The 22,180-nt window shown below is 39.8% G+C and overlaps 1 protein-coding gene across 1 annotated transcript; it reads right to left on the minus strand.

The window, feature by feature from the left end:
- Positions 1 to 12,190: 12,190 nt before the first annotated feature.
- Positions 12,191 to 21,794, minus strand: LOC140835361 (uncharacterized). Its single transcript, XM_073200850.1, has 3 exons — positions 21,440 to 21,794; positions 13,094 to 13,611; positions 12,191 to 12,967 (listed from the first exon to the last, which is right to left on the minus strand). The coding sequence occupies exons 1-3, from the start codon at positions 21,792 to 21,794 to the stop codon at positions 12,191 to 12,193; spliced, it is 1,650 nt and encodes a 549-aa protein (XP_073056951.1).
- Positions 21,795 to 22,180: the final 386 nt, after the last annotated feature.

A 22,180-nucleotide genomic window follows, 5' to 3' on the forward strand; every position in this document is an offset into this window, starting at 1 on the left:
CAGATTCAGGAACTTTTGGATAAGGAGTTCATTCGCCCAAGTTTTTCACCATGGGGCGCGCCAGTCTTATTTGTGAAGAAGAAGGATGGCTCTATGAGGCTTTGCATTGATTACCGGGAGTTGAACAGGGTTGCAGTGAAGAACAAATACCCACTTCCGAGGATTGAGGATTTGTTTGACCATTTGCAGGGAGCTTCGATATTCTCCAAGATAGATCTGCGTTCAGGTTAACACCAATTGAGGGTGAAAGATGCTGATGTTTCCAAGACTGCTTTTAGGACTCGTTATGGTCACTACGAGTTTCATGTGATGCCGTTCGGTCTGACGAATGCGCCAACGATCTTGATGGATCTCATGAATCGCGTATTTCAGCCGTATCTAGACCAATTTGTGATAGTATTAATAGACGACATTCTCATCTACTCCAAGAATCAGGAGGACCACAACAGACATCTGACCACGGTGTTGCAGACCTTGCAGAAGTACAAGTTATTCGCAAAGTTTAGTAAGTGTGAATTCTGGTTAGAGAAGGTGGCTTTCTTAGGCCACATTGTTTCTAGCAGTGGTATTGAGGTAGACCCAGCAAAAGTTGCAGCAGTCAGAGATTGGGTTGTGCCGCAGAATGCATCAGAGATCCGCAGTTTACTTGGGCTAGCAGGATATTATCGGAAGTTCATTAAGGGATTCTCCTCTATTATCGTTCCACTCACATCATTGACCAAGAAGAATGCTAAATTTGTGTGGAGCGAGAAGTGTCAGAAGAGCTTCGATACTTTGAAGCAAGCTCTTATCTCAGCACCAGTTTTGGCCATGCCGTCAGGGCCCGGAGATTTTGTGTTGTATACTGATGCTTCGAAGTTCGGTTTGGGCGCAGTATTGATGCAGCATGGGAAGGTGATAGCGTATGCTTCTCATCAGTTGAAAATCCATGAGAAGAACTACCCTACCCATGATCTAGAGTTAGCCGCCGTAGTTTTTGACTTGAAGATTTGGAAGCATTATATGTATGTAGAGAATTGTCAGATCTTTACCGACCACAAGAGCCTCAAGAATTTCTTTACGCAGAAGGAGCTGAACATGCATCAGAGGCGTTGGTTGGATCTTGTGAAGGATTATGACTGTGACATTAGCTACCACCCGGGTAAAGCTAATGTAGTTGCGGATGCATTGAGCAGAAAAGTCGCAGTGATGGCTCACTTGACAGTTTCGAGACCTCTTCAGATTGAGATGCAGAGGTTTGATCTATAGTCATATCCTCAAGGTAGAGTTCCTCGTCTATCTACTTTCACGATCCAGTCTTCCCTTATTGACGTATTCGCAGTGGTCAGTCAGCAGATGTGCAGTTAGGAATGTGGAAGCAGAGAGATGAGGGCAAGGGCAGTGTCTTGTATTCAGTCAGCGACGGTATAGTGAGATATCGAGACAGGATGTGGGTTCCTAGCAGTGATTCTCTCCGAGCAGATATTTTATCAGAGGCCCACATGTCGCCGTACTCTATTCACCCGGGGAGTACGAAGGATGTACAGAGATCTGCAATTATTGTATTGGTGGCCCGGAATGAAGAAGGACATCAGACGTTTTGTATCCGAGTGTCTGACTTGTCAGTTAGTGAAGGCGGAGCATCAGAGACCAGCAGGTTTGCTCCAGCCTTTTCCTATTCCCGAGTGGAAGCGGGAGAATGTTACCATGGACTTCATGACCGGATTGCAGAAGTCAGTCTGTAAGGCCCAAGAATTACAGAATCGATAACCAAGATTATTAATCGTTATTAACGTGAGACTCGGAAGATATGAAAATTAATGACATGCAATGAAGGAAGAAAAGACATGAGAAAATAGGGTTTGCAAGACCGCACCCGCGCCCAGAACAGGAGTGCACCCGCGGTCATGCAATGGTGGATTTTTGCAAGAAAGGCCGAAGCCACACCGCACCCGCGGTGCATGGACAGTAAGTTGGCAAGAAATTCCGTAGCATCACCGCACCCGCGGTGCAAGAGGGACAGCACCCGCGATAGTGACACCGCACCAGCGGTCTTGTACGTAGCGCACCCGCGGTCGTCAAAAGTCAGAAAAGGAAGATAATGTCGAAGTATGAGCGCACCCGCGCTCCTGGAAGCACCGCACCCGCGGTCTCACGTGTTGCAAAAAAGAATGTGCCACGTTTCTTGCCATGCATGTAATATATATATAGAAGGATTACACGTCTCCTTCTTCAGAAATCTAGAAAAAGGGTCGAAGGTTGATAGGAAAGATCGTTACGCCTTTTAGAATTGGATTTACGAAGAATCCGTGTATCAGAATTCGAATCTGAACGTAGTATCGTGTTCCTCTCGATTCGAACTACTCAAGGACGTAAGTTTTACTACGTTTTGAGATGTTTTAGAAATATCATATTGTCAGAACTGAATATGATTCAGATATGGTGTTTCTGCTACAGTAGGTATTGTATAATCGAAGTCAGATTGAAGAACAGACTGTTTATACAATTGTTATGAATTTCAGAAGATATTATCTGAGATTAAACACTGGAAGTGTATTATTCTTGATTCAAGAATAGAGAGATGATCACGCTTATGTGTTCTGGATAGGTTATTCTGTATGTTTATGAAGTCAGATCGAAGAAATTATACAGTATGTTTGTATTAAGAATTTCAACAGATCCTGAGTTGAATTCAATAGATATGGACATACTAGAATTAGAAGAAGGATGATATGGTATTGATTATGCCTTTAGATATGATATCTGTGATGTTGAGATTGACAGGGTTAAAAGATTGTATTATTATACCGTTGAAACATCAGTTGATTCAGATTGATTAGATTCAGTTATGATTTCGATTATATCATGATATCATTGATATGAATCAGATTGTATATTGTTCAGATATTGATCAGATTATATACTGAGTTGAGTATTGATCAGAACAGCTTGTGAATTGAGTTATACATTGATTCAGTGTATTTGATATTGTCATTTCAGATTTTATATGGACAGATTCGAGACTTCGTCTTCGTCAGACCAGGAAGACAAAGGTATAATTCATGTGATATTCGGGAAGAAACAACTCAATTGAGATCACTACTTGAGTTGCCCAATAAATCACATACTATATTCTTGTTTATATGATTATGCTTTGTTTACTGATTGTATTCATGCATTTAAGATAGGACAGTTTGGAGATCAGCCAGACTGCTAGACGTTCGGTGATATCACAGCTTAGGAGAAGATCTCCTCTCCTATTGTAGATGTGGATACAGATCAGACCGAAGTCTAGGAATAAGACGTACAATCACCCCGAGTGGTAGGGTAGGTGATAGATCGTCTTATTCACACCGGGATCCCTAGAGTTATAGATCGAGTCAAGTCTAGACATGATTTGATTAGGGCTTCATGCTTATATGGATGTGGCTCCTAGATCATGGGACCCATCGTTATTGCTTCTAGTTTTGCTAGCATGTTTTTATGATTTAGATCGTTTATATGCATGTTTATCTGATTTGAGTTACATGCTTATTTGATTTATTTCATAGATTATGAAATATATTGGTTTATACAGGATCGCATGTTGTATGAATTAGTTTGTTTATATACATGCTTACCATTTTTATACTGGGATTTATTCTTACCGGGGTTATCCGGCTGGTGTCTTGTTTGTATGTGTGCATGACATCAGGGGAGGCAGGATCGGGGTCACGAAGATGATGAGAGAAGACGAGTTTAGCGTGGTGATTCCGGACTTACAGTAGATTGGAATTTTACTACTAGAATTTTAGTAGTGAACCTTAGATTAGAATGTTGTACATTATTGTATTTTAATATTGAATTGTATTTTATATACAGACATGTATAGTATTTAGATTCCATTACCTTCCGCAGTTATATAATTTAAAAAGAAAAATTTTAGACCCTGTGTATCGGAACAGATAATTAAATCCCAACGATGATTAAGAACTTGATTAGCGTCCGGGTCCCCACAACAGGTGGTATCAGAGCGAGAATCCTTTAGATTAAGATAGTCAGAACTGATAGATCCTTTAGACTGAGTTAGATTGAGATAGAAGAGAATGAGCGGGGTAGATTGAATTTTCTTCCTTGCATGTGATTGCTAGCATGAGATTTATGTCAATGTTGATTTGCATGATGTGTGCTAGCATGATTTATTGCTTTCCCTATTACATGTTGTTTGTATCTGAGTTGATTGCAGCATGTAATTGTTAAGCCTGAATCAGAACCGATCAGAGGTATATGATCAGAGGAGGGCTGAGACAGATTGTATAGATTATGTACTAATCTGTTTGATTATCAGATATACCGCCTCGAAGAATTTCAGAAAAGGGCAGTACTTCTTCTGAACAGATGGATGCATTCGAAACCCAGCTAGAAGAAAAGATGAAATAATTTCAGTTATTGCAGCCGCCGATTCTGAGTGGTACCGAGACATCCGAAGATTGTCAGAATTGGTTTGATGATATAGAGATTTTGTTTGATTTACTTGATTGTACGGATGAACAGAGAGTTAAAATGGTACCTTATCAGTTACGAGAAGCCGCCAGGAATTGGTGGATTACCAGTAGAAGAATGTGGGAACAGAGAGGTACAGTGATTTCGTGGGAAATATTCAGAACTGAATTTTATCGACGATTTTTCTCAGTCTCGTACCGAGAGGACAAGAAAGCAGAGTTTGAGAATTTAAGCCAAGGTCAATTGAATATTGATGAATATATTGCCAAATTCTCTACCCTACTGCATTTTGTTCCTCATTTAGCTGGGAATGATGAAGCTGTAGTGAATCAGTTCATCAGAGGATTGAATTCGGAGGTAGTTGCATTTATGAATCTGCAGCAACCTTACCATTTTGCGGATATCTTGAGTAGAGCGAAGAGAGCTGAGGCAAGTCTGATTAGACAATTGACACGGCTGTGTGTGAAGCAACCCCAGACACAACAATCCCCTCTTCGATATGAGCGTGGCAGTACGAGTGGGAAACAAGATTTGCTTAAAACTCGTAAGAAGCCATTCAAGAAGTTGGGAAGTGGTTCCTCCAGTTCAAGTGGTTCCAGCACAAGCCATACTGATGTCTATTGTAGGACTTGCGGAGGGAGACATTCTTCAGAGCAATGCCAAGGAGTGCTTGGTAGATGCAATATTTGTAAACAGCTGGGGCATTTTGCTAAAGTTTGTCCCCAGAGATGGTCTCGAAGATCTTAGGGAACATCGTTTATTTGAGAAACAGACCCAGAATCCACAACAGGTACTATTCTTTATAATTCGATTGCATATGTATTGATATATACTACTGCATTCCCTACGATTATCTTAGACTGAATTGCATTGATATATGATGTATCTATGGGGTTTGTTTGTACTGTGGTATTGACTCTTATTTGTTGGGAAAGAAAGAGTGATCTCAGAAATTTCTACAGTAAGATAAGAATAAGATTGAGTTAGATTATAATGTACTTGTGTCTTCTGATTCGACCGCATTATTGATGTTAATATGCTAAACAAGTACAGAACTATTATAGATTCCAGTCAGGAAAGTACAAGATTCAGACCAGATATGGCTGATGAGTAGAGATTTCACATTAAGGATTCTAGATTTCGAATTCCTTTGATATCTGTGTTGTATATGACTCGATTAATACAGAAAGAAACAGATAGTATCTTTATGTATTCAGTAGATTGACTGAAATCGAGCATAGCATTGGCAGATTTGCTAATGATGTACAAATTAACTGATCTTGCCCAGATAAGATTTTAGAATTGCTTTATATCAGAAAGATAGATTTCCGAATTGAATTCAGATCAGATATTGATTGTTGTTTTAGAATTCAGCATAGAATGACATTGAATGTACAGAATGATACAGAATGAACTGAAAGATCAATAAAAGAGTACCGACAAGGAGTTATATCTGATTTAGTATTGCTCTTTGGCATGTTTCAGTATATTCAGATATGTTCTGATGATTTTATGCTTGTTATACCTGTGAGATTTTGATATTGCAGTACTTGATTGATTATATTGAATAATTGAAGATTGTGTTAAATATTCAGAGAACTATGATCATTGTATACAGAAATGGGTCAGGTATGAATCCAGTATGCAGTTATTGATACAGTTTTTATTCAGAATATACAGTATCTGAAGATCGGTTGATTTAGACAGTTAAGACAGAAAGATCAGGAATTCCAGAAATGTCAGAAATTTATTACCTGCAGATTATCTTATTCTGATTATTTTATTCTCTTATTGTTATATATCTGCTGAGTATTGTTATTGTTCTACATCAGTATTTGTGATATCTTATATTGTTGGGAGCATATGTTATTTGCAGATGAGATAGAGCAGTTGATCTGGGCAGTATAAGGATTGGTCAGATAGCCAGAATTTACAGTTGCTTGATTTTGTTATTTTATGAGTTTTCTTAAACTCACTAGATCTGTATAGGTTCTTTCTATTCTGAATCTGATGTAATATTACTGTTATTGTGAATCAGTGCTGATACAGTTTCTTGTAACCAGTTGAGTGTACATCAGTTCAGGAATCAGAGGGTTCAGAATTGTATTTTGCTAATCAGAACAGAACATCAATCAGAATTAACAAATCTGTGATTTTGTGTTGGATGGGACTGATTATTTTATGATATCAACATGTTTCAGAATTGTTTACAGATTTTGATATTGATAGTCAGAGCCGAATACCAGGTAGGTATTTCTTTCTTAATCTATGTTATTTACTGAGTGTTTATACAGCATGGTTCGAATCTGAATTCACAGATAACGTCAGAACCGAACAGTTATGGATTCAGTTTTCATTCAGATAGTTGAGAATGTATGATATTCGAACAGATAGTCGTGATATAAACCGATCAGATCAGTTATAACAGAATTGTGTTGGCAGAAATTGTACTGATATGTTTAAATCGCTAACAGAAAAGACAGAAAGATAGAAATCAGAAGATTTATTACAGGATTGTATAGTTCTAAATAGAAATGGGAGTACATTTCTATAGCCTTGGTAATGAACTTACCGTTAATTGTACAGATTGTGTAATATGATATGATTAAGATTGACAGATTGTTCAATCTATATCTAATAGTTTTTACCAGATAACGTACAAACATGACTAAATGACACAGGTCGGTGTCAGCAAAGTGGTCAGAAAGATCAGAATGTCATAGTAGATTATGTCAGATTGTGATTTTGCTTGAGTTTGTACTCGTGACAGAATATATCATGAACTCTTTCTTAGATTGTTTCACATATTGACAGACAGTCAGAAGGGGTTATCCAGATATTGGAAGACTTTGGATAAAGCTGTAGTGCTGGATGTTAGCACTATACAGCTTTAGTGCTGAAGGTTAGCACTCGTTCTTATGAATTATTGTCACTGTATGAATTACTATATGACAATAGCTGTTAAGATAGTTCAGAATGGACAGACTTAGGAAACCAACGTTGGATGATGATGATTGGTATTTGAAGCTGAAGATGGTATATGTCCTTGATTGGGATAAACAGACTGGGTAACACTACTGGCATTGGGTTGTTATGAGCTGTAGATTGGTTTATACGGACGTGTATAGCCAGTAATGCGAGATTGATTGTCAGAAGAATTGAAGAAGTGTTATGACATGACACTTAACGAATTCTTATTCCAGACTGGAATTAGATATGGGAGTGTAGTTTAAACTCTGTGATACATTTCTTCTGATATATCTGAATTGATTTCTTGTGAGTTCGATGACGAACTCAGATCTAAGACAGTCAGAGGATCAAATGCTATCTGGGTGATTGTAGATCGTCTTACCAATTCAGCGCACTTCTTGCCTATTAAGACGACTTTCACCATGATTCAGAATGCAGAGTTGTATATCCGAGAGATAGTCCGATTACATGGCATTCCAGTTTCTATCGTATCTGACAGAGACCCTAGATTCACTTCCTTGTTTTGGAAGAGTTTGCATTCGACCATGGGTACGAAGTTGCTGTTTAGCACAGCTTTCCACCCTCAGACAGATGGACAGTCAGAGCGAGTTATTCAGATTTTGGAGGATCTTCTCCGTGCTTGTGTGATTGATTTCTCTGGGAGTTGGGAGTCGAACTTGCCATTGGTAGAGTTCACCTATAACAACAGCTTCCAGAAGTCTATTGGTATGGCTCCGTATGAACCACTCTATGGTCGTAAGTGTAGATCTCCTGTTCATTAGGATGAAGTAGGGGAGAGATTAGAGTTGGGTCCGGAGGTTATTCAGCAGGCTGCCGATGTAGTAGTCAAGATCCGGGATAGAATGCGGACTGCTCAAAGCCGACAGAAGAGCTATGCAGATCAGTGGAGGAGAGATCTAGAGTTTGCAGTTGGCGACCATGTTTTCGTGAAGGTAGCACCTATGAAGGGTGTCATGCGGATCGGAAAAAAAGGAAAGCTCAGTCCGAGATTCATTGGACCATTTGAGATCCTCGACAGAGTTGGGACTTAGCTTATTGTGTGGCTCTTCTGCCGAATCTGGCCGGAGTACACAATGTGTTCCACGTCTCTATGCTGAGGAAGTATATGGCAAATCCTTCGAATGTCCGGAACTTTGAGCCGTTGCAGCTTACTCAGAACCTGTCTTATGAAGAGAAACCAGTTCAGATCTTAGACAGGCAGGAGAAGAAACTTTGGAACAAATTGGTTAAGCGAGTGAAAGTCAAATGGCTCAACCATTCAGAGGAGGAAGCTACGTGGGAGTCTGAGCCAGAGATAAGGAGTCGGTACCCCGAGTTATTCGGTGAGTTTTAATTTCGATGACGAAATTTCTTTTAAGGAGGGAGGGTTGTAGAACCCGTAAATTAGACTACGTATAAGCCATGCATAATTTCTAGTATTTTAAATTAAAATGATTTTTTTATTATTATTTGCAATTCTTTTCTTTAAATTTATTTATTTTATTCAGTAGTTTAAGTATTATTTTTCAGTTAAATAAGTGAGGCCGGACTGGAGTTGGAGTTTTCAGATAAAATTTAATATTAAGAAAACATTCTCAGAATTTATTTAGCTAGCTAATAAGTTAATTTAAGTTAAAAGGATGTTTAAGGAATTAAATAAGTAACTTGAGGTAAGTAGGAAATAAGTTTATTTAGGTTCCCATAATTAATGTGTTAATTCACTAAATTATTTAAAGGATAGGTAAGGCTCTAAAGATTTAAAATACACTAACTAAGCAATATTTTCCCCTTCTATTTTACTCAATTTTCGGCCAACCCTAGTTGATATAACATTTCTTTGACAACTCACCACCTTTGACCCTTTCCTTGTTATTTATTGGTCTGATAATCCTTTTTTTAATCACCATTTAATTATTAATGCATCATTATCCTAGCCTTGGTTGACATGAAGAATCAGTCCTTTACACCTCCATTATCCCTCCATGAATATTTGATATCAAACCATTTCAAATTCAAAAGGGAGCAAGACTTGGTCATGCCATTTGAATCCCTTTTATATTGCAACTCCCCTCCATCTCTCCTAACCATTATTCCCCCTCATCACCACCGAAATTCAGAGAGGATTCGGAGCTAAAAATCGTGAAAAAGCCTTAGAAAAACAAGAGAGAAAATTGAGTAGAAGCAAGAACAAGAAGATAACTCTGTCTCCTCCGCGCCGCGTCATAGTTTCGTTCGTTTTTCTTTCAAAACGAACCAAGGCATGTATATATTTTTATTTGCTCTTCAATCAAGCCATATTAGTATTTGAAAACATCATACTCATGATTTTTTTGAAGCAAAAACCGAAATACATAAGAAGCATTTTTTTGAAAATCATGTGCAGAATTTTACGGTCACTTCATTGCTTCACGGTTTTGGGTATTTTTTGATGGTTTTAGATGGTTGGCTCGTGTCCAGGCTCCCAAGGCTGCATCTAGACATGAACTAGGACATGTTAGGATCATATTGGTCTAATAGTTCAAGCCCATGCATGCTCGAAATCGGATATGACAGCAACTCCCTCCTAGTGTCACTTGTGGTTTGATTTTTGTCACCTTGCTGTCAAGGGGAGAGTTTCTGATCTTGGCTGCCCTAGGGGCCTATAGCCATGGTTAGAACACCCCCTATCATGTCTTGGCGTGACCAAGTCGCCCTTTCGAGGCTTGGTCCATGGTGGAATCGGTTTTCAAATCAAAACAAGAACAGCCCCTTCGATCCCCATTTCATTTCTGCATGTGTCCCTTCGGTTTTGGTGGTTTGAGGTGGACCTTGGTTGACCTTTGGCCCTTAGCCCTGGTTCACACCATACTCCATGATGTCTAGATCGATCCATGGTCAACCATATGGCCACTGTCATGATGCATGACAGCAACAAAATACAATTTCAGAAACATCACCGTACAGATTTTTGAGTTCTCGGTTGAAGCTTGGTGTTGTCCTAGTTGTTGAATTGGATTGTGGTTGGCCTAGGGCCATTAGCCATGGTTCAAACCATACCCTAGGATGTTGGTAAGAGGCTCTGGTCAGTGGTGCAAGCCCCAATGGCCAATAGTCTCGCAAACGAAGCAATGTAAGCACAAGTGCGGTTCTTGGAATTTCTAGACAGCAACTTGCTGCTTCGGTTCAGAGGCCCGTTTGAGTTCTCGGTTGGCTTTTTGCGTATGGCCTCGGACTGAACAGTGCCTCATCAAGTTAGGAAGGTAATTTTTTTGGCCGTTTGTGATTCGGTTAATTTTAGAGGTCGTACGAGAAATTTCAGTGCGATGTGCCAAATTGACTCTCGAAAGAGCGTTTGAATTTTTGGCCTCCATTCACCAAAATTTCGGTTATTACCATTTTAGGAGCATTATTTCATCATTTTAAGTGTATTTTAATCATGATTAAATGATGGTTCGGTGTTGGTTCGGGTTGACATGGAGTCATGATTAAATACGAAGTCATTGGGCGTAATTGTCTCGTTTTTGGATTCAATTACAAAGATTGGTCAAGAAAATCATTTGCATATTTTTCATGTTAAATTTGGGTCGCAGCGAGCCTGGGAACGATCCAACCCATGTGGTAAAATAATACAGGATATTTAATTATGCCATTTAATTATATTATGTGCATAAAAATATAAAATAGTCATTTTGAGATTTATGCGATATTTCTTGTGGCCATTTCACTATCATGGGATTATTGTATCACTCGGTGGTCATTTACCGGTTCAGTTCAGTTCCACCCAGTATATTGTGGCATTAGTCTGATCAGACAAACATTAATTCACCCGGTGGTCACTTACCAGTCAGTTCAGTTCAGTTCAGTGCAGGGGCCACTTGCGTAGACCATAATCTCACCCGAAAATTATTACATGCTATTTCATTACAGGGCTCCAAGGAGCAAACATTTTCACTATTATTCTCAGTTCAGTTATGCACGTATTATAATTGCTCATGATAAGTTATTTTCACGTTATGCCTCATGACATGATATTTTTACTCCCATGCAATTTTATTATATTACTTACTCTTTATTTACGATATATGCATGCTGAGTCTTTAGACTCACTAGACTTGATTGTTGTAGGTACTGATGATGTCGAGACCGAGGGCGGGGATAGTGAGCTAGCTTGGGTCGGCAGTAGTGGAACCCGAGGACCTCATTTACAACATTTATCATTTTTATGCTCAAACATTTTTATCAGTTGTTGGACTACTTTAACTTGTTATTTTGCGAACAATAATTTCTTCCGCTGCTATTTTGAACATTAAACTTGATTTATCAATTTATTTTATGAATGAGATATTTTAATTATTTTAAAGAGAAAATTTTTAATTTTTCCAAAAATTTTCAAACACAAATTTTTGGGCCCTTATAATAAGGGTCAGGGCTTGATTTACAGACTTGTATCGATTATGTTTCATAGATTATGATACATGTTTGTATCGATTTATGTTTTAGATTATGATTCATGCTTTTAATAAATGATTTTATACATTGCATGTATACATTGTTTATATTGAGAATTCTATTCTCACCGGAGTTATTCGGCTGTTGTTGTGTTTGTATGTGTGCATGACAACAGGTGGGACATGATCAGGGTCAAGAAGAGAATGAGAGATGGTGATTAAAGTGGTGATTCCGGACTTAGACGTAGAACTAGTAGTTTATCACCGGTTATGTGATTAAGATGACACTAGTTTGTTTATAATTGTACTTTGAACAGATTTTGTACTTTAGATCATGATGTAGATATTGCACTGATCGTGTATTTAAATAAAATAGAATATAACTTGTTGTAAAGGATCAAACTCACAGCCCCTTCAGTGGCAGATAAATATACCCACAAAGGCTCAACTAATGCCGGTTTGGCCAGGACAGGAAGCTCAGCAAGGTACTCCTTCAATTCTGTGGAAGCTTTCTCGCAATCCGGACCCCATTCTAATTTTTTTGCCTTACGCAAGGTCCGGAAGAATGGTAATCTTCTGTGAGCGGACCTCGAGATAAAACGTGCCAGAACAGCAATCCTCCCTGTTAATTGCAGAACATCTTTAGGTCCTTGGGGAGAGACCATATCTTGGATAGCTTGAATTTTCTTGGGGTTGGCCTCAGTTCCCCTCTCTCTCACCATATAACCCAAAAACTTTCCACTCCTCACCTCGAAGACACACTTCTGAGGATTGAGCTTCAGCTTGTAGGATCTGAGGGTGGCAAAGGTTTCGACCAAATTAGTTACGAGCTGAGCTGAGTCTTTAGACTTTACCATGATGTTGTCTATATACACATCGACATTCCTTCCCACCTGCTTGGAAAAGAGACTATCCATCAATCGCTGATACATGGCTCCGGCATTTTTGAGTCCGAAGGACATCACCACGTAGCAGAAAGTTCTTTCTGAGGTGATGAAACTCACTTTATCTTGGTCTTCCATAGCCAAGGGAATTTGACGGTACCCCTGATAAGCGTCCAGCATGCATAAGTATTGATTTCCAGCTGTGGAGTCCACCAATTGATCTATCTGGGGCAAAGGATAACAATCTTTAGGACATGCCATATTGAGATCTTTGAAGTCCACACATATCCTCCATTTCCATTAACTCTTCGGAACAAGGACAACATTCGAGATCCAAGTAGGAAATTGTACCTCTCGAAGGTGCCCAGCAATGAGCAACTCTCCCACCTCCTTCTTGATAACTCTATCCTTCTTGGGCCCAAAATGTCTCTTTTTCTGCTTTACAGGGTGAGCATTCGGCAAGATGTTCAACCGATGCTCCGCCACACCCAGGGTCGTCCCGGTGAGCTCTTGCGCTGACCAAGCAAACACACTGAGATTGGTTTGTAAGCAAGTAATGAGTTCCTCCCTAACCTTTGGGTCAAGGTCAGGGGCTATTCTGAGCATCTGCTTCTCGGGTCCCAGTGCTATGGCCTCCGATTCTTCATCCATCACTTCTTTAAGCTCCTTCCTTACCACGGGCAACCCGCTTCGCCCCCTTCTAATCATATTGACCTCGACACGCGCCCTCTTCCCCTCTTCTTTCATTATTCCTTCATAACATCGTCGTGCAACTTTCTGTTCTCCACACAAGACTCCCACCTCCTTCCCCATAGGGAACTTCAACCTCTGATGATACATAGAAGCTACAGCTTTGAAATCCTTTAAGGCTGGCCATCCCAGGATTCCATTATATGACGAGGGGGTATCCACCACGGTAAATGTTATAATCTTGGTTACCCGTCGAGAGTCACGTCCCAAAGATAGGGGAAGAGTAATCTTGTAATGCCCGAGATTTTTATCCTGATAATATGTAATTATTGATTTATGATTTGATATGATTATGAAGGATCGTTCCGAGACACAAAATGGGATTGCATGTGAGATTTAATGTGCGAGGACAGATTCATTCGCGCACATGCACGACAGAATGCGTGCACATGCGCGAAATGGGCAGAAGACCTCGCGCATTTGCGCGGAGTGAGGGCGCGCATATGCGCGAGCTGTGCAAGGAACAAGTGTTAAGTCCAGAGAACCTCGCGGGTGCGCGCATATGCGCGAGTTACCGAGAAGAAATGTGCGGAGACACGTAGGTCTCGCGCATATGCGTCGGTTGAGGTCGCGCATATGCGCGAGACGTGCAGCAATAAGAACGAGCTACCTGGTCTTACATGCAAGTGATATATATATATATATATATATATATATATATATATATATATATATATATATATATATATTGCATCTCTCTCAACGATTCAGAAGGAAGAAACGAGAATTCCTTTAGAAAAACATTCAAAGCTTCAGGTGGTGCTAGATTGGTGATTTTATACCAACCGATTATCAGAATTTGAATCCGAGCACATTTTTGGGATCCTCAAGTCGACAGCTACAACAGGACATAAGTTTTACTACGTTTTGACATGTTTTGAAATTATGGTATTGCCAGAATCAGATATGATTCATATATGGTGTTCTTGATATGTTAAACATCGTATAATTGAAACCGGATTGAAGAACGGTTATCGTATGAAATTGTTATGATTTTCAGAGCTGATTAGACGAGATGTGATATCAGATTTGTATTGTTATTGACTATGAGTTGCAGGAATTGATATGTATTGATTTGTACAGCAGGGTATATTGAGATTGTACAAGTTATGCTGTTGAAACAGAATTTGATTCAGTTCATGTTTTATCCAGTATTGATTGAGGGAGGTATTGATATTGTATTCCTCGTTATTGTCATTGCCAGATTGAGTATTGACAGGCATTGAATCCGAAACTTCTACATAGTCAGATTTTTATAAAGAAAGGTATAAATCAATGTTGATTCGGGATTGCACAACTCCAGTTCGATTTGACTTAAGTTTCTCAAAATCACACACATTATTTTAATACATTGATATCTGCAATTATGCAATTGATATGTGTGGTCTATTGATTCATAGGCAGAGCGTGTATTGAGTCATAGGCTGATTTTCCTAGACATGGGCTGATGCGCCAAGTCTTCGGCTGATTCGCCAAGACACTGAATGTTTGGTTTATATTGATGTCGCTTAGGAATTGATTAATTCCTATCGCTGAGATTCGATATATGTGACAATATCCAGAAACCGAGATCCCTAGATTAGAGATGAGTCGAGTCTGAGATGACAATTCTAGAGTTTTATTTACAGCTTTATATCGATATACGTCTTCTGATTTGATACATGATATTGATATATGTTTCATGCTTTGATATATGTTTTTATATTATTGCATGTTTACATTGTTTATACTTTGATTATTTCTCGTCGGAGTTATCCGGCTGTTATCTTGTTTGTATGTATGCATGACAACAGGTGGGATAGGATCAGGGTCGCGAAGAGAATGAGAGATTCAAGATTAGCTTGGAGATACAGACTTAGAGTAAAGTTATTTTCAGTACTTGATGTAGTCGCTGAACTCTAGTTGGTAGAAACATATGGTGTACATGATTTGTACTTTATGTTGATATATATATCAGATTGATTACTTTGCGTTTTCGCATTTGTATTAAAAAAAATTGAACCAGATTAATTAAATGATCCTAATAATGATTAAGAAGATGGATTAGGTTCGGGTCCCCACAGCAGGTGGTATCAGGGCAGTATGTTACCTTAGACTGAGATAGGAGCTAGTGAGCGGGGTAGAATGAGTTTTCTTTCCTTGCTTGTGATTGCTAGCATGTCTACTGCTTTATATAATACATGTTTACTTGACTATCTGATTTGATTTGTAACGTGTATTATTGAGAATGAATAGAACCGATTCTTGATCAGCTGTAAGATGATTGGAGGGGGGACTGAAATGAAATAGATTGTGGTATTGGATGTGACAGCAACTCCAATGGAAACATTGTTGAAAAGATTTCAGTCATTCAAACCGTCAACCCTGAAAGGAACAGAGACTTCGATTGACTGCGAGAGTTGGTTGGATGACATAGAAATGTTGTTTGAGTCTCTGGATTATACAATGAGTGACGAGTTCGACTGATTGGGCACCAATTGCATGATGTTGCCAAGAACTGGTGGATTACGACGAAGCGGGCATTGTAGCACCGAGGTACAGTTATTACTTGGAATGTGTTTAGAACTGGGTTTTATCAGAGATTTTTCCCAGTGTCGTACAGGAAAGACAAGGGGGCAGAATTTGCTAATATGAAACAGGGGCAGTTAAACGTTGAAGAGAATGTGACCAAGTTTTCTACCTTGTTGGGATTTACTCCACATGTGGACGAGAATGAGGAAGCGATTGCTGATCAGTTCATCAATGGTTTGAACCCCGAGATCTTTACATTAGTGAACACTGGGCGACCGAATAATTTCACTGACGCTCTGAGTAGAGCAAAAGGAGCTGAAGCTGGTCTGATGAGACAGAAAGGAGCTTCATATGTTCCTCCAACACCGAGACCACAACAACCACCTCCCAGATTCGAGAGTGGCAGTAGCAGTGGTGGAAAGAAAGATTTTCTGAAAGCCAGAGGGAAACAGTTTAAGAAGTCTGGCAGCAGTTCTTCTAGCTCCAGTGGTTCCAAACAGATTTATACCAAAGCTTACTACAGAACTTGCGGAGGGAGACATCCCACAGAGCAATGCCAAGGAGTACTTCGTAGTTGCCACATCTGCAGACAACAGGGACATTTTACTAGAGTATGTCCACAAAGAGGTTCCCAAATATCCCAGGGAGCCGAATCATCAGGATCAGCAGCACAGACTGATAGACGATCGGCTACTATTCATTCATTTCAGCCAGCACCATCTCAGTCACAGCAGAGGCCAGGAGGAAGCCAGACAGTTAGCCAGCCTCCTAGACAGCAGGCCAGAGTATTTGCTTTGACAGAGGAACAGGCTCAGGAAGCACCAGATGACGTTGCTGCAGGTAACTATTCTTTATGTTGTTACCCTGCATATGTATTGATTGATACTGGTGCTTCACATACTTTTATTCTGAACGATTTGCATTGATTCATGCTTTGTTTGTTGAGTCATTATCTGCTGTAGTGTCTGTCTCTTCTCCTTAGGGACATGTTTGATATCAGTAAAGTATGTTAACCATTGTATGCTACAGTATGACGGGTATGAGATTGAGTTAGATTGTATCGTACTTTGGTTGTCTGATTTTGACTATATTATTGGTATTGATATGCTGACCAAGTACAGGGTTACCGTTGATTTTTTCCACAAAATTGTGAAATTCAGACCTGAGATGGCTGATGAGTGGAAATTTTACGGCAAGGGTTCTCGAGCTAGAATTCCTTTGATATCCGTAGTATCTATGACTCGATTGTTATAGAAAAGAGCGGAGGGATTCTTTGTTTGTTCAGTTGATGTACTGAAATCGAGTCCATCATTGGCCGATTTGCCAGTGGTATGTGAGTTCGTTGATGTCTTCCCAGATGAGATTCCTGATTTGCCTCCGATTCGAGAGATAGACTTCAGCATTGAGTTGATGCCAGGTACAGTTCCGATTTTGAGGGCTCCGTACAGAATGGCACCGATTGAGTTGAAAGAGTTGAAAGAACAGTTGGAGGATTTACTGGCCAAGGGATATATCAGACCAAGCGTATCTCCTTGGGGTGCTCCAGTATTGTTTGTGAGAAAGAAAGACGATTCGATGAGACTCTGTATCAATTATTGTCAACTAAACAAGGCAACGGTAAAGAATAAATACCCTTTGCCTTGTATTGATTATTTATTTGATCAGTTGCAGGGTTCTTCTGTATATTCCAAGATTGATCTGAGATCTAGATATCATCAGCTGAGTGTCAGAGATTCTGATATCCCAAAGACCGCGTTCAGAACCAAGTATGGACATTATGAGTTTATTGTCATGCCATTTGGTTTAACGAATGCTCCAGCTGTATTTATGGGTCTGATGAACCGTATCATTCAGAAATATCTCGATGATTTTGTGATTATATTCATTGATGATATTTTGATTTATTCGAAAATATGACTGAGCATGCCAAACACTTGAGAACTGTGTTGAGAATCTTGAGGACTGAGAAATTGTATGCTAAACTATCAAAATGTGAGTTCTGGTTGAGACAAGTGGTGTTTCTGGGTCATATTATATCCGGAGATGGTATTTCAGTTGATTCCAGTAAGGTTGAAGCCGTGATCAGTTGGTCGAGACCGACATCAGTACCCGAGATTTGCAATTTTATGGGTTTGGCAGGATATTACCGACGATTTATTAAAGATTTTTCCAGTATTGCCAAACTGATTACGCAGTTGACTCAGAAAATGTGCCGAATGTTTCCGATTTGAAACGACAGATATTATCAGAAGTGCACAGCAGTCGATTCAGTATTCATCCTGGTGGCAGGAAAATGTATAACGATTTGAAAAGACAGTTTTTGTGGAAACAGATGAAAGCTGATATCGCAGAATATGTTTCTAGATGTTTGAATTGCCAACAGGTGAAAGCGGAAAGAAAGAAACCAGGAGGATTGTTATAGAGGTTATTGATTCCTGAATGGAAATGGGATCACATTTCCATGGACTTCGTGACGAAGCTACCGAGATCCTCCCGAGGTTGTGATGCGATTTGGGTCGTAATTTATAGATTGACCAAATCCTCATGTTTTATTACGTACAAGATAACGTACCGACATGACCAGATGGCAGATATTTATGTCAGAGAGGTGGTCAGATTGCACGGAGTGCCGAAGTCGATTGTTTCAGACCGTGATCCTTGGTTTATTTCGCACTTCTGGCATAGTTTACATCAGTCTCTAGGTATGAAGTTACATCTGAGTACCGCATATCATCCACAGACTGACGGACATTAAGAACGAACGATTCAGACATTCGAAGATATGCATAGAGCTGTAGTGCTTGATTTTAGCATAAAATTGGCAGGATGCATTGCCACTTTGTGAGTTCTCGTACAACAATAGCTATCAGACGAGTATTGAGATGGCTCCATTCGAGGCGTTGTACGGTAAGAAATGCAGATCCCCTCTGTGTTGGGATGATATCTCTGAGGTTCCTGAGATTGGACCTGACATTATCAGAGATATGACTGAAAAAGTAAATTTGATTCGGAAGAGAATGAAGGTAGCTCAAGACAGACATGCAAAATATGCCAATGTCCGACGTAGACCATTGGTATTTGAGACAGGAGACCGAGTATTCTAAAGATTTCACCTTTCCGAGGAGTTGTCAGATTTGGCAAGAAAGGGAAACTGTCTCCACGTTACACTGGACTGAATGAGATTCTCGAGAAGATATGAGATCGTGCCTATCGACTCGCCTTACCGCCTTCTTTATCTGGAATACATGATGTCTTTCATGTATCATTATTGTGGAAGTATATGCCAGATGCTTCACATATTATTCAGCCAGATGAGGCTGAGCTTGATGAGACATTGACCTATTTTGAAAAGTCGATTCAGATACTCGATCGGAAGGAAAAGACACTCAGAATGAAGACTATCCCGCTGGTGAAAGTTCAGTTGAGTCTCCATGGCATTGAAGAAGCTACCTGGGAGAGTGAATCAGACATAAGACATCGATTTCTAGAGTTATTTCACTGATATGGGTTTTCTATTTAGCTTCTGCTGTATACCTTCTTATTGATATGATTTGACTGCCTGTGATTTCGAGGACGAAATCGTATCTTAGGGGGGGAGAAATGTAATGCCCGAGATTTTTATCCTGAAAATCTGTAATTATTGATTTATGATTTGATATGATTACGAAGGATCATTCCGAGACACGAAATGTGATTGCATGTGAGATTTAATGTGCGAGGACAGTACCATTCGCGCACATGCGCGACAGAATGCGCGCACATGCACGAAATGGGCAGAAGACCACGCGCATCTGCGCGGAGTGAGGGCACGCATATGCACGAGCTGTGCGAGGAACAAGTGTTAAGTCCAGAGAACCTCGTGCATATGTGCGAGTTGCCGAGAAGAAATGTGCGGAGACATGTAGGTCTCGCGCATATGCGCCGGTTGAGGTCGCGCATATGCGCGAGACATGCAGCAAGAAGGACGAGCCACCTGGTCTTACATGCAAGTGATATATATATATATATATATATATATATATATATATATATATATTTATATATATATATATATTGCATCTCTCTCAACGATTCAGAAGGAAGAAATGAGAATTCCTTTAGAAAAACCTTCAAAGCTTCAGGTGGTGCTAGATTGGTGATTTTATACCAACCAGTTATCAGAATTTGAATCCGGGCACAGTTTTGGGATCCTCTCGTCGACAACTACAACAGGACGTAAGTTTTATTACGTTTTGACATGTTTTGAAATTATGGTATTGCCAGAATAAGATATGATTCATATATGGTGTTCTTAATATGTTAAACATCGTATAATTGAAACCGGATTGAAGAACGGTTATCGTATTAAATTGTTATGATTTTCAGAGCTGATTAGATCGAGATGTGATATCAGATTTGTATCATTATTGACTATAAGTTGCAGGAATTGATATTTATTGATTTGTACTGCTGGGTATATTGAGACTGTAGAGTTATGTTGTTGAAACAAAATTTGATTCAGTTCTGGTTATATCTAGTATTGATTGAGGGAGGTATTGATATTGTATTCCTCGTTATTGTCATTGCCAGATAGAGTATTGACGGGCATTGAATCCGAAACTTCGACATAGTCAGATTGTTATAAAGAAAGGTATAAATCAATGTTGATTCGTGATTGCACAACTCGAGTTCGATTTGACTGGAGTTTCCCTAAATCACATACTTTATTTTATTGCATTGATATCTGAAATTGTGAAATTGATATGTGTGGTCTATTGATTCATAGACAGAGCGTGTATTGAGTCATAGGCTAATTCGCCTAGTCATTGGCTGATGCGCCAAGTCTTCGGCTGATTCGCCAAGACACTGGATGTTTGGTTTATATTGATGTCGCTTAGGAATTGATTCATTCTTATCGCTGAGATTCGATATATGTGACAATATCCAGAAACCGGGATCCTTAGATTAGAGATGAGTCGAGTCTGAGATGACAATTCTAGAGTTTTATTTACAGCTTTATATCAATATACGTCTTCTGATTTGATACAGGATATTGATATACGTTTCATGCTTTGATATATGTTTTTATATGATTGCATGTTTACATTAATTATACTGGGATTCTTTCTCACCGGAGTTATTCGGCTGTTGTCTTGTTTGTATGTGTGCATGACAACAGGTGGGACAGGATCAGGGTCGCGAAGAGAATAAGAGATTCAAGATTAGCGTGGAGATCCGGACTTAGAGTGGAGTTATTTTCAGTACTTGATGTAGTGGCTGAACTCTAGTTGGGAGAAACATGTGGTGTACATGATTTGTACTTTATGTTGATATATATATCAGATTGATTACTTTACGTTTCCGCATTTGTATTAAAAAAAAATTGAACCAGATTAATTAAATGATCCTAATAATGATTAAGAAGATGGATTAGGTTTGGGTCCCCACAAATCTGACCCAGCGGCGGAAAGGCATGTCCCGCGAACCCATATAGAGGAGTGGAGACTGGATCAAACTCGAATCCTTCCACCTTCATCTGATCCAACGTACTCTTAAACAATATATTTACAAAGCTCCCATTATCAATAAAGATTCTTGCCACATCGTATTTGGCAATGGTGGCCGTCACCACCAAGGCATCGTTATGAGGAGCCACGATGCTTTGAAGGTCTTCCGACCCGAAGCTCATGGCAGGATCTTGGGGTAAGTTTGCACCCCTAGATATCTCAAAATTCTCCAAACTCCTCCCGTGCGCTTTCCGAGGTCGCCCAGAGTCTCCATTAGTAGCACCCACCGAGATTATGTGAATCATTCCTCTCGTGGGGTGGTTATCTTTATCTGTTCTTCTCCTTGGCCTGAAATGTTCCCGAGGAACATCCTGACCCCACCCCTCTCTTCTCGGCTCTCCGACCCTCTAGTTTATCCAAGGAGGACCTCGACCTCGCATAGGAGACAGACGAGGTTTTGGTCGGTCCCCGGATGAGGATCATTCTCGTCTGCCTCGCGGAGGAGGCCGAGCACTGGTCTAAACCCTCTGCGACTTCTCCCCCCTTTCCCCTGACTCCCTCACCTCCATCACTTTATCCCGATTCCTATTCAGAGGAACATGTGATGAGAATTGTCCTCTACTTCTAGTTCTGTCTTCCTCTCTTCCCCCCTCACCCCTCTTCCTTCCTCCTTTCTCTGCTCCCTCAACTC

The sequence above is a fragment of the Primulina eburnea genome, chromosome 6, assembly GCF_022965805.1.
Source record: "Primulina eburnea isolate SZY01 chromosome 6, ASM2296580v1, whole genome shotgun sequence".
Lineage (NCBI taxonomy): Eukaryota > Viridiplantae > Streptophyta > Magnoliopsida > Lamiales > Gesneriaceae > Primulina > Primulina eburnea.

What these genes read in the sequence shown, in the direction of transcription:
- LOC140835361 (XM_073200850.1), bottom strand. Translation starts at nt 21,794, where the DNA reads ATGATTCACATAATCTCGGTGGGTGCTACTAATGGAGACTCTGGGCGA. An exon ending in ACATGCCTTTCCGCCGCTGG is followed by an intron (nt 13,612 to 21,439) that starts GTCAGATTTGTG and finishes TGGGATGGCCAG; the next exon opens with CCTTAAAGGATTTCAAAGCT. An exon ending in TTGCTGGGCACCTTCGAGAG is followed by an intron (nt 12,968 to 13,093) that starts GTACAATTTCCT and finishes CCTTTGCCCCAG; the next exon opens with ATAGATCAATTGGTGGACTC.